The sequence below is a fragment of the Pseudophryne corroboree genome, chromosome 3 (genome assembly GCF_028390025.1).
Source record: "Pseudophryne corroboree isolate aPseCor3 chromosome 3, aPseCor3.hap2, whole genome shotgun sequence".
Lineage (NCBI taxonomy): Eukaryota > Metazoa > Chordata > Amphibia > Anura > Myobatrachidae > Pseudophryne > Pseudophryne corroboree.
The window spans coordinates 104,450,113-104,463,497 of record NC_086446.1 but is presented as its reverse complement, the minus strand read 5'-3'; the positions used below and the strand labels follow the sequence as shown (position 1 = coordinate 104,463,497).

Genomic DNA, 13,385 nt, shown 5'->3' with positions numbered 1-13,385 from the left:
GAGCCTCCGAGGATGGGGAGCAGTCACACAAGGAAGACCTTTTCAGGGACTGTGGTCAAGCCAGGAGGCTTGTCTACACATCAACGTGCTGGAATTAAGGGCCATATACAACGGCCTACGACAAGCAGAGACTCTTCTTCGCGACCTACCTGTTCTGATTCAATCGGACAACGTCACAGCCGTGGCTCATGTAAACTGCCAAGGCGGGACAAGGAGCAGAGTGGCAATGGCGGAAGCCACCAGGATTCTTTCGCTGGGCGGAAAATCACGTAAGCGCGCTGTCAGCAGTCTTCATTCCGGGAGTGGACAACTGGGAAGCAGACTTCCTCAGCAGACACGATCTCCATCCAGGAGAGTGGGGTCTTCATCAAGAAGTTTTTGCAGAGATAACAAGTCATTGGGGGCTTCCTCAAATAGACATGATGGCGTCACCCCTCAACAAGAAACTTCGGAGGTATTGTTCCAGGTCAAGGGACCCTCAGGCTGTAGCAGTAGACGCCCTGGTGGGTGTTTCCTTTGGTCTATGTGTTCCCTCCTCTTCCACTCATCTCAAAAATACTGAGAACCATAAGACGAAAAAGAGTCTAGACAATACTCATTGTTCCGGATTGGCCTCGAAGGGCCTGGTATTCAGATTTTCAGGAAATGCTCACAGAAGATCCGTGGCCTCTTCCTCCCAGGGAGGACCTGTTGCAGCAGGGGCCCTGCGTGTTCCAAGACTTACCGCGGTTACGTTTGATGGCATGGCGGTAGAACGCCAAATCCTAGCTAGGAAAGGTATTCCGGGGGAAGTCATCCCTACTCTGATAAAAGCTAGGAAGGAGGTGACGGCGAAACATTATCACCGTATCTGGAGGAAATATGTATCTTGGTGTGAAGCCAAGAATGCTCCTACGGAAGATTTCCACCTGGGCCGTTTTCTCCACTTTCTGCAGACAGGAGTGGATATGGGCCTAAAGTTAGGCTCCATTAAGGTGCAGATTTCGGCCCTGTCAATATTCTTTCAGAAGGAATTGGCTTCTCTCCCCGAAGTCCAGACTTTTGTAAAGGGAGTGCTGCACATCCAGCCTCCTTTTGTGCCCCCAGTGGCGCCATGGGACCTTAACGTGGTGTTACAGTTCCTTAAGTCACACTGGTTTGAACCTCTTCAAACGGTTGAATTAAAATTTCTCACTTGGAAACTGGTCATGTTGTTATTAGCCTTGGCATCTGCGAGGCGGGTGTCCGAATTGGCGGCTTTGTCTCAGAAAAGCCCCTATCTGATTTTCCATGTGGATAGAGCAGAGTTGAGGACTCGTCCTCAATTTCTGCCTAAGGTGGTTTCATATGAACCAACCTATTGTGGTGCCTGTGGCTACGGGTGACTTGGAGGATTCCAAATCTCTTGATGTAGTCAAGGCCTTAAAAGTTTATGTAGCCAGGACGGCTCGGGTTAGGAAAACAGAGGCACTGTTTGTCCTGTATGCAGCCAACAAGGTTGGCGCTCCTGCTTCTAAGCAGACTATTGCCCGCTGGATCTGTAACACGATTCAGCAGGCTCATTCTATGGCTGGATTGCAGTTACCAAATTCGGTAAACGCCCATTCCACTAGGAAGGTGGGCTCTTCTTGGGCGGCTGCCCGAGGTGTCTCGGCATTACAACTTTGCCGAGCAGCTACTTGGTTGGGTACAAACACTTTTGCTAAATTCTATAAGTTTGATACCTTGGCTGAGGAGGACCTCGTGTTTGCTCAATCGGTGCTGCAGAGTCATCCGCACTCTCCCGCCCGGTCTGGAGCTTTGGTATAATCCCCATGGTCCTTACGGAGTCCCCAGCATCCTCTAGGACGTAAGAGAAAATAAGATTTTAAACCTACCGGTAAATCTTTTTCTCCTAGTCCGTAGAGGATGCTGGGCGCCCGTCCCAGTGCGGACTAAATTCTGCAAGGCTTGTATATAGTTATTGCTTACATAAGGGTTAGGTTACAGTTTGATCAGTCTCTGGCTAATGCTGTTTTGTTTCATACTGTTAACTGGTTCGTATATTCCATGTTGTACGGTGTGGATGGTGTGGGCTGGTATGTATCTTGCCCTTAGATTAACAAAAATCCTTTCCTCGTACTGTCCGTCTCCTCTGGGCACAGTTCTTAACTGAGGTCTGGAGGAGGGGCATAGAGGGAGGAGCCAGTGCACACCCATCTAAAGTCTTTAGAGTGCCCATGTCTCCTGCGGAGCCCGTCTATACCCCCATGGTCCTCACGGAGTCCCCAGCATCCTCTACGGACTAGGAGAAAAAGATTTACCGGTAGGTTTAAAATCTTATTTTCTGAGGACCCTGCTGTTCCTGAGACAAGGGTTTGTATGTATAAAGAAAAGAAACCTGTGGTAACATTTCCTACCTCTCATGATTTGAAAAGGTTTGGGAAAGCCCTGACAAGAAAATTTCAAATTCCCAAGAGGATTCAGGTGGCGTATCCGTTCCCCTCTGGGAATAGGGAAAAGTGGGAGTCACCCCCCATTGTGTACAAGGCCCTATCCCGCTTGTCTAAAAAGGTGGCTCTCCCGTCTCCTGATACGGCAGCCCTTAAGGACCCTGCGGATCGCAAGCAGGAAAATACGTTAAAATCCATTTATGCCACCACGGGTACGCTGCTCAGACCTGCCATAGCGTCTGCGTGGGTGAGTAGTGCTATCGAAAAGTGGGCAGATAACTTGTCATCTGAGATAGATACCCTAGATAGGGATAGCGTCCTTTTGACACTGGGTCATATCAGGGACGCAGTGGCCTACCTAAAGGAAACGGCGAGAGATATTGGCCTTTTGGGATCAAAAGCTAATGCCATGTCAGTCTCGGCTAGACGAGCATTGTGGATCCATCAATGGAATGCTGATGCTGTCTCCAGGAAAAATATGGAATCTCTGCCATATAAGGGTGGTGTCTTGTTTGGTGAAGGTCTCACAGATTTGGTATCTACGGCCACCGCGGGTAAGTCATCATTTTTGCCTTGCGTTCCTTCACAACAAAAGAAAACACACCACTATCAGATGCAGTCCTTTCGGCCCAATAAATACCGGAAGGGCCGAGGTTCTTCCTTCCTTGCTTCTAGAGGAAGGGGAAGGGGTAAAAAGTCACCGGCCACTGCAGGTTCCCCGGAGCAGAAGTCCTCCCCGGCTTCTGCAAAATCCACCGCATGACGCTGGGGCTCCTCTGCGGGAGTCCGCACCGGTGGGGGCACGTCTCAAACTCTTCAGTCAGTTCTGGGTTCGTTCGGACCTGGACCCATGGGTTTTAGAAATAGTTTCCCAGGGGTACAAACTGGAGTTTCAAGACGTTCCCCCTCGCCGATTTTTCAAATCGGCCTTACCAGCTTCTCTTCTAGACAGGGAGGTAGTATGCGGCGCAATACAAAAGTTGTGTCAAAATCAGGTCATTATCAAGGTTCCCCCGTCACAACAGGGAGAATGCTTTTATTCGAGCCTGTTCAGACCAATCTTGAACCTAAAATCCCTCAAGTTCTACCTAAGAGGATTCAAATTCAAGATGGAGTCCCTCTGAGCAGTGATATCCAGCCTGGAGGAAGGGGATTTTATGGTGTCGGTGGACATAAAAGATGCCTACTTACATGTTCCCATTTATCCTCCGCATCAGGCTTACCTTAGGTTTGCAATTCAGGATTGTCATTACCAATTTCAGACGTTGCCGTTTGGTCTGTCCACGGCTCCAAGGATTTTCACCAAAGTGATGGCGGAGATTATGGTTCTCCTTCGCAAACAAGGAGTCACGATTATCCCGTATTTGGACGATCTCCTGATAAAGGCGAGATCCAGGGACCAATTGGTGCAGAACATTACGCTCACCATGGCAGTTCTACAACAACACGGTTGGCTCCTAAACTTGCCAAAATCACAGTTGATTCTGACGACGCGACTGTCGTTTTTGGAAATGATTCTGGACACAGTGTTTCTTCCAGTGGAAAAGGTTCTGGAAATTCAGAACCAGGTGAGACAAATTCTGAAACCAACAAGAGTGTCAGTCCATCAATGCACTCGTTTACTGGGGAAGATGGTGGCGGCCTATGACGCCATTCAGTTTGGCAGGTTCCATGCCAGAGTGTTTCAGTGGGACCTGTTGGACAAGTGGTCCGGATCCCACCTGCACATGCACCGGAAAATAATTCTGTCTTCCAAGACCAGAATTTCACTCCTGTGGTGGCTGCACAGCTCTCACCTCCTAGAGGGGCACAGGTTCGAGATCCAGGACTGGATCCTAGTAACCACTGATGCGAGTCTCCGGGGCTGGGGAGCAGTCACACAGGGGGCAAACTTCCAGGGAAGATGGTCAAGCCTGGCAACTTGTCTACACATAAACGTTCTGGAGTTAAGAGCCATTTACAACGGCCTTCTTCAAGCGGAACATCTGCTTTGCAATCTGCCCGTACTGATCCAGTCGGACAATATAACGGCAGTAGCGTTCATAAACCTACAAGGCAGAACGAAAAGCAGAGCGGTGATGGCAGAGGCCACGAGGGTTCTCCGCTGGGCGGAAAGACATACAAGCAGTCTTCATTCCGGGAGTGGACAACTTGGAAGCAGACTTCCTCAGCAGACACGATCTCCATCCAGGAGAGTGGGGTCTTCATCAAGAGATCTTCGCAGAAGTGACAAGTCTTTGGGGAATACCTCAAGTAGACATGATGGCATCTCGTCTCAACAAGAAGCTTCAGAGATATTGTTCCAGGTCGAGGGATCCTCAAGCAATAGCAGTGGATGCCCTGGTGACACCTTGGGTGTTTCAGTCGGTGTATGTATTCCCTCCGCTTCCGCTCATTCCAAAAGTGCTAAAGATCTTAAGAAGAACAAAGGTTCGGGCGATCCTCATTGTTCCAGACTGGCCAAGGAGGGCTTGGTATCCGGATCTTCAGGAATTACTCATAGAAGATCCCTGGCCTCTTCCTCTACGGGAGGATCTGTTACAACAAGAGCCGTGCGTGTATCAAGACTTACCGCGGCTACGTTTGACGTCTTGGCGGTTGAAAGCCAGATCCTAACCCGAAAGGGTATTCCCAGTGAAGTCATTCCCACACTTCTGCAAGCTAGGAAGGGAGTAACGTCCAAACATTACCACTGTATTTGGAGAAAATATGTGTTTGTTTCTCCATTTTCTACAGGCAGGTATGGATGCGGATTTGAAGTTGCGCTCAATTAAAGTGCAAATTTTGGCCTTATCGGTTTTCTTCCAAAAACAATTGGCCTCCCTTCCAGAGGTTCAGACTTTCGTAAAAGGCGTGTTGCACTTCCAACCTCCGTTTGTGCCCCCAGTGGCACCATTGGATCTTAATGTGGTGTTGCAGTTCCTTCAATCACATTGGTTTGAGCCTTTACAAAAGGTGGAATTGAAATTCGTCACTTGGAAAGTGGTCATGCTGTTGGCCTTGGCATCCGCAAGGCGGGTATCGGAGTTAGCGGCTTTGTCTCACAAGAGCCCTTATTTGATCTTCCATGAAGATAGAGCAAAGTTGAGGACTCGTCAGCAATTTCTGCCAAAGGTGGTTTCGTCGTTCCAAATGAACCAACCTATTGTGGTACCAGTGGCTACTGACGCCTTAGTGGAATCGAAGTCTCTCGATGTGGTCAGAGCTTTAAAAATTTATGTCGCCAGGACAGCACGGATTAGGAAAACGGAGGCTCTGTTTGTCCTGTATGATCCCAACAAGATTGGGGCTCCTGCTTCCAAGCAGACTATTCAGCAGGCTACGATTCAGCAGGCTCATTCTACGGCTGGATTGCCGTTACCGAAATCGGTGAAGGCCCATTCTACAAGGAAGGTGGGCGCGTCCTGGGTGTTACAGCTATGCCGAGCAGCTACTTGGTCGGGTTCAAACACTTTTGCAAAGTTTCACAAGTTCGATACCCTGGCCGAGGAGGACCTCATGTTTGGTCAATCGGTGCTGCAGAGTCATCCGCACTCTCCCGCCCATTCTGGAGCTTTAGTATAAACCCCATGGTTCTTATGGTTACCACAGCATCCTCTAGGACGTATGAGAAAATAGGATTTTAATACCTACCGGTAAATCCTTTTCTCTTAGTCCATAGAGAATGCTGGGCGCCCTTCTCAGTGCGTAATGTATCTGCAGTTGTTAGTTCTGGTTATACACAGTTTGTGTTACGTTATAGTCAGCCTGTTGCTGGCATTGTTCAGGCCGTAGGCTGGAGTTCTGTTGAATGCCATGTTGTACGGCGTGTTTGAGGTGTGAGCTGGTGTGTATCTCACCTTAGTTTAACAATAAATCCTTTCCTCGAAATGTCCGTCTCCCTGGGCGCAGTTCCTATAACTGGAGTCTGGAGGAGGGGCATAGAGGGAGGAGCCAGTTCGCACCCATTCAAAGTCTTAAAGTGCCCATGTCTCCTGCGGATCCCGTCTATACCCCATGGTTCTTATGGTTACCCCAGCATCCTCTACGGCAGAGGTTCTCAAACTCGGTCCTCGGGGGCCCACACAGTGCATGTTTTGCAGGTCTCCTCACAGAATCACAAGTGAAATAATTAGCTCCACCTGTGGACCTTTTAAAATGTGTCAGTGAGTAATTAATACACCTGTGCACCTGCTGGGTTACCTGCAAAACATGCACTGTGTGGGCTCTCGAGGACCGAGTTTGAGAACCTCTGCTCTACGGACTAAGATAAAAGGATTTACCGGTAGGTATTAAAATCCTATTTTTTGATATGGCAGCCTACAATGCCACATGTCATAATGACATATACCATCTGACTGGCTACGGTTGCTACGCAGCAGCTTGCAGAAGCACCTGCCAAAGCGATTTATGCACACACAATGGTGTATCTAGAATGTGGGCAGAGTTTGCGCTGGCCTGGCACCCGTTGACTATACTTAACCTTATGCTCGTCACTGCAGAAATCACAGACAAAATGGCACTGGCCGTTATTCGCATGTGCAATAGAGAATTATTTTAGGGGGTGGGGCGGTCTCCTGTTCCGTGTTCCCCTAAAGACAACAGAAACTCTTACGTGGGTTGAGGAAAATGTTATTAATAATTAAGTCATTCATTAAATGATTTATGTCATTGCAAGAGAAAAATCACTTCTGTTGTCTGTAGGTGATTTTTCATCTTATTATGGTAAAACATTGAGTCATGCTTTGGCTAGTTACCTTCAGAAATCCCCCTCTACTAGGTAATTACCTTTCTTGGCAAATCTGACAGCGGCTGTCCTGTTTATCTCTTCCCTGGACCCTATTTATTCTGGCTAAAACAAGAACCCAATATTTTTTACCACAAGAGAAAAGCTAGTCCATCTATCGTCAGCTAGTCAGATAAAGGCGCAGACCTTGGTTTTCTCCAGATCCTGTCAATAAGCAGTAATTTAAAATATAAAAGAAGGGTGGAGTTGTATGCATTTATATAGTGACATTGTGTTCTAATTCACAGGATTATATAGTAATGAGGAAGCCTAGTATAAGTAGTGCCTGTGATTCAGGAGGAGGGAGCAGGACCCAGAGCCCCATCACGGATCCCCCACCTCACTCACTGACACATGCGAGAGACAAAGAGCAGAAGATCCTGGAACTCGCCAACAAGATCATTCAGCTGCTGACTGGAGAGGTGACTGCTGGGAATGGGACATTATACAGTAACACCAGGGGAGGTGTCTGGGTGATGACTGGAGAGGTGACTGCTGGGAACGGGGCATTATACAGTAACACCAGGGGAGGTGTCTGGGCGATGACTGGAGAGGTGACTGCTGGGAACGGGGCATTATACAGTAACACCAGGGGAGGTGTCTGGGTGATGACTGGAGAGGTGACTGCTGGGAATGGGACATTATACATTAACACCAGGGGAGGTGTCTGGGTGATGACTGGAGAGGTGACTGCTGGGAATGGGGCATTATACAGTAACACCAGGGGAGGTGTCTGGGTGATGACTGGAGAGGTGACTGCTGGGAATGGGGCATTATACAGTAACACCAGGGGAGGTGTCTGGGTGATGACTGGAGAGGTGACTGCTGGGAATGGGTCATTATACAGTAACACCAGGGGAGGTGTCTGGGTGATGACTGGAGAGGTGACTGCTGGGAATGGGACATTATACAGTAACACCAGGGGAGGTGTCTGGGTGATGACTGGAGAGGTGACTGCTGGGAATGGGACATTATACAGTAACACCAGGGGAGGTGTCTGGGTGATGACTGTGTCATTGTGTGTGTCAGGTTCCTATAAGGTGTCAGGATGCCACTGTCTATCTCTCCATGGAGGAGTGGGAGTATTTAGAGGGACACAAGGATCTCTACAAGCATGCCATGATGGAGGATGACAAGCCTCTACAATCGTGTGGTAAGAGATAGATTTATGGTACAGTTTGTGTAAAATGAGGCTATACTGTGACACCTGTGACAGTGTAAGTGGTGGTGTCACTATCAAGGCTTTATGTATAGATATGTAGAGAAGACTTAGGGGTCAATCCAATTATGTGCAAGTTTGCCAAAGCGAATTTCTTTCATGAAACTTGCATTCATGGCGTGAATGCGGGCACCCGAGAAATGAAAGATACAATTAGAAATGCCAGTTTGTAGCAAGGTTGCGTGACTTTTCTATAAAATGCGACCCATGAGAAATGCATGAAAAAGCGGAGGAAACCATATTGGACCCAAACAAAATAGCAACTGAGATAGCAAGCAGGACTATCTAGAACAGGGGTCTTCAACCTGCGGACCTCCAGCTGCTGTGCAACTACCCATCCCAGCATGCCCTGCCACAGTTTTGCTATTAAGGCATGCTCAAACTGAGGCAGGGCATGCTGGGATGTGTAGTTCCACAGGTTGAAAACCCATGATCTAGAAGGCTGTAGTACCCTTTTCAGACTTCCTTCAAGTGAATGTGCATCAACCCGGGATTTCTGTATGTCTGAAAGGAAACGACCCGGGCCTTCCCAGGGTCGGGCTGAGACAGCTTGCTAGACACAGCAATTTCCCGGGTCTGTTGTATGAAAGGAGTATTGGTGGCCATAAGGAAAGTACTGCAGGTTCTTAAAAGGTGTCAAATGGCTGATTTTTGCACTTAAGAACGTCTCGCAGGACCCAACTCGCATTTAATTGGATTGACCCCTTAGTGGGCGATTGCAAACATTGTACATATATGTTACTAGTGCTGTGTGATTTTATAATTATAAAACCAAAAAAAACCTGCAGTACTGTACTGAATTAACATTGATTAAAAACACCTGCGAAAAAATGACAAACACATGTAACAATTTCTTCCACAAATTCTGCTTGTTGACAACACCGAAAGTGTTCATGTATAGATTGAGTCCTACTCATTGAGGATGTTCATTTTTGACTCTATCCAATGTGTTTATAGATTAATAATATGGGGGGTATTTATCAAATATTGGAGAGAGATCACATTGAAAGCAATAAAGTATTGGCCAATCGACTTCTGCCTTACATTTTACAGGCTGTGTTTGAAAAATAACAGCTAGGAGCTGATTAGTTGGTACTTTATCTCTCACAATTTTATCTCTCTCCAAGCTATCAGAATCAGAATCAGCTTTATTGGCCAGGTGTACTCACGTACACTAGGAATTCTTTGTGGTACAATGCATCGCCAAGCAGCAACATGAAGGGGGAATACATAGCATACGAAGGGGGAAGAACATAGCATACATTACACACATTACACGTATGAGTTGATACTGCACATTGCAACTGTACAATAGACTCAACATATTAGACATATTATACACGTAGGACTAAACACAAAGGCTGCTTGGCAGAGCAGCACCGACGCAGCCATCCGCGGCGCCAACTAGAACTCAAACAATGCACATAAAACAGAAGATTTAAGTATTACATCAAAAGATAAACCACACAGACAATAAAGACAGAAAGCATAATGCAGGGTTGGTGTAAGCATTTTGGGTAATAACCTCCCAGGGGTTGTGTATTCCACCCTCACAAGGTACCAGGTGCGGCAGCCATCTTAGGCGCTCTGCGTAGGATTACCCAGGGTGGAATAGTCCACCCCCAGAAGAGAACACAAAACGGGGAGATTGCAGAGTCCTTAGGTTCAGAGTAGGGTTCCACTAAAACCATCAGGTCCATGTATTTTTCATCCCATCCACAAGTGCACCAGATAAGGCAGCCATGTTGGGCGCACTACGAAGGTTACACAGTGGGAGATGAGCCATACAAGGGACAAATGCATTTACGGGAAAACTGACATGAGTGTAGGAGTATGCTATACCCTGCATGGAAAGATCCAAATGAAGCACACCCTGCCCATGGAGGGACCATCCGAGGCAGCCATGTGAGGCGCACTGTGTAGGTTACTGCTGGCAGGGTGTGCAACCAATGGAGGTACACATTACAGGAATAGCACACAGTGGGGGGAAAGTACCCTGTAAGAAGAAAGAAGGGAAAGACACATTTGCAGGAAAACATTAATTTGTGAAAATGATAAATGTCCTGGTCTCATGAGAGCAGTGCGGGTGGGTGTGAGAGTGTGGGGAGCAGTGCGGGTGGGTGTAAGGATGTGGAGTGCACACTAATGTCCAATGGAACTGACCCAGCAAAATCTGGTCCTGATGCGCACGCCCCTCAGTTCCCTGCTCAGCTTGAGGGGTAGTCTTGGGGGCAGTCATGATGTTCTTGGACAGAGAAGTAGTAGGCATTGGTCCTGGTGTTCTCAAGGCAGAGGTAAGGAGAGGCCACATGATGGTCCCGAGTTGCAGTGTTTGGGGAAATTGTATTATTTGAGATTTTAGCGTAGTCCAAATCCAGTTCAAGTTCCGGTTCTAACTCCATTCTTAAATCATATTCTTAACAATTGCATTCTTCACAATTGCAAGCAGGCCAAGTCCTGACTGCAGGCCTTGATAATATTGCTCTTAAATGCTCCAACTATATCAGCTGGCAAAGGGGGAGGTATGCAATCAGAAGTTCAGCTAATTAACAGAGGTTATTTTGCATTGAAGAAGGATCACAGACATTTGCAGACAAACTTCCTTGGGGTGTGAAAAGTGTAGCCAGAGAGAGATGAGAGACTCAGATATACAAGCATGAAGATGGTGTTTTTACCTGTGAAGAGAGGAGAAATGGTTTTCAGTTCCGGTTCTAACTCCATTCTTAAATCATATTCTTAACAATTGCATTCTTCACAATTGCAAGCAGGCCAAGTCCTGACTGCAGGCCTATGATAAATAACCCCCTACGAATGGGGTTTTTATTACATATTACACATAAAAATAAGCACATAACACAATACACTCTTTAAAATTGGATCTCCTACCAAAGAAAAGAAGCTCAGAGGTGCATCAATAAAGTAATGGTTTGGCTTTTAAGAAAGCTAATATATCGAAACTTGTTAACAGGGTTGTTTCAAGACAATTTGGCTCCCAGTGCGAGCATTAAAAAAATGTCACACACCCACCCCTCCCCCTCCCCCCCAATAGACATTAAAAAATGTGCCAAACAGACATAAAAAAAATAATTTTTTAAGTGCGCGCGGTCCCAGCGAGGGGGCGTGGACATCACTAAAGTGGCCTCTCAGGAAAAGACTACCTTACACCCCAGTTTTTGACCCGGCAACAACAGACCTAGCCACCACAGGAAATGACCCTGCAACAGCAGACCTGGCCACCACAGGAAAAAAAAAACATTCTACCATATTAAGCCACACACAGTAATGCCCTCTGCACCATATTATGCCACACACCACAATGCACGTGATACATTATGTCCTACAGTAAAGCTTCTAATTACTTTTAAATTAGCTGCTCGTTGCCGGGGGTTTCATGCTCAGGGTGTCACGCTGATTGCCTTGGGTTTCATGCGCTGGGTGTCATGCTCGTTGCCAGGGGTTTTATGCGCTGGGTGTCATGCTCGTTGCCAGGGGTTTTATGCGCTGGGTGTCATGCTCGTTGCCAGGGGTTTCATGTGCTGGGTGTCATGCTCGTTGCCAGGGGTTTCATGCGCTGGGTGTCATGCTCGTTGCCAGGGGTTTCTTGCGCTGGGTGTCACGCTCGTTGCCTTGGGTTTCATGCGCTGGGTGTCACGCTCGTTGCCTTGGGTTTCATGCGCTGGGTGTCACGCTCGTTGCCAGGGGTTTCATGCGCTGGGTGTCACGCTCGTTGCCAGGGGTTTCATGTGCTGGGTGTCACGCTCGTTGCCAGGGGTTTCATGCGCTGGGTGTCACGCTCGTTGCCAGGGGTTTCATGCGCTGGGTGTCATGCTCGTTGCCTTGGGTTTCATGCGCTGGGTGTCATGCTCGTTGCCAGGGGCTTCATGCGCTGGGTGTCACGCTTGTTGCCTGGGGTTTCATGCGATGGGTGTCATGCTCGTTGCCTGGGGTTTCATGCGATGGGTGTCATGCTCGTTGCCAGGGGTTTCATGCTCGTTGCCAAGGGTAATGCTCGTTGTCAAGGGTGTATAGGTAATGCTCCTTGCCAAGGGTAATGCTCCTTGCCAAGGGTGCATACGAGCGCTGATATTTTGCTCCCCCTCCTCCCACCCATAATAATCTGCTCTTTTATTCATGCACCTCTATAAAAACAGCGTTGCACTACATTTCCTTTATCTCTTCACGCATGTCAATGGAATAATGTAATAATAGGATTTTAATACCTACCGGTAAATCCTTTTCTCCTAGTCTGCAGAGGTTGCTGGGGACTCCAAAAGGACCATGGGGTATAGACGGGATCCGCAGGAGACATGGGCACACTAAAAGACTTTGATTGGGTTTGAACTGGCTCATCCCTCTATGCCCCTCCTCCAGACCTCAGTTATAGGAACTGTGCCCAGGGGAGACGGACATTTCGAGGAAAAGGATTTTTGTAAAATTAAGGGTGAGATACATACCAGCTCACACCACCAACACACCGTACAACTGGATTAGCAGGAATACCAGATAACAGTATGAACGAAAAGACAGCAACAAGCTGAACGTAACCGATACACAATTATCGTGTAACCGAAAACAACCACTAATACAACTGCAAGCAACAGTACGCACTGGGATGGGCGCCCAGCATCCTCTACGGACTAGGAGAAAAGGATTTACCGGTAGGTATTAAAATCCTATTTTCTCTGACGTCCTAGTGGATGCTGGGAACTCCGTAAGGACCATGGGGAATAGCGGGCTCCGAAGGAGGCTGGGCACTCTAGAAAGATTTATGACTACCTGGTGTGCACTGGCTCCTCCCACTATGACCCTCCTCCAAGCCTCAGTTAGATTTTGTGCCCGGCCGAGGTTGGATGCACACTAGGGGCTCTCCTGAGCCCTTAGAAAGAAAGTATAGTTTAGGTTTTTTATTTTCAGTGAGACCTGCTGGCAACAGGCTCACTGCAGCGAGGGACTAAGGGGAGAAGAAGCGAACTCGCCTGCTTGCAGCCGG

At 47.8% G+C, this 13,385-nt stretch overlaps 1 protein-coding gene across 1 annotated transcript in view; it reads left to right on the top strand.

Moving 5' to 3' along the window:
• The window catches only part of LOC135054899 (gastrula zinc finger protein XlCGF57.1-like), a 52,467-nt gene that overhangs the window by 14,198 nt on the left and 24,884 nt on the right, over positions 1-13,385 (top strand). Inside the window, exons 3-4 of the mRNA XM_063958357.1 lie at positions 7,425-7,598; positions 8,206-8,329. Of these exons, the coding sequence (XP_063814427.1) occupies positions 7,425-7,598; positions 8,206-8,329 (298 nt within the window). The remainder of the gene's footprint in view (positions 1-7,424; positions 7,599-8,205; positions 8,330-13,385) is intronic.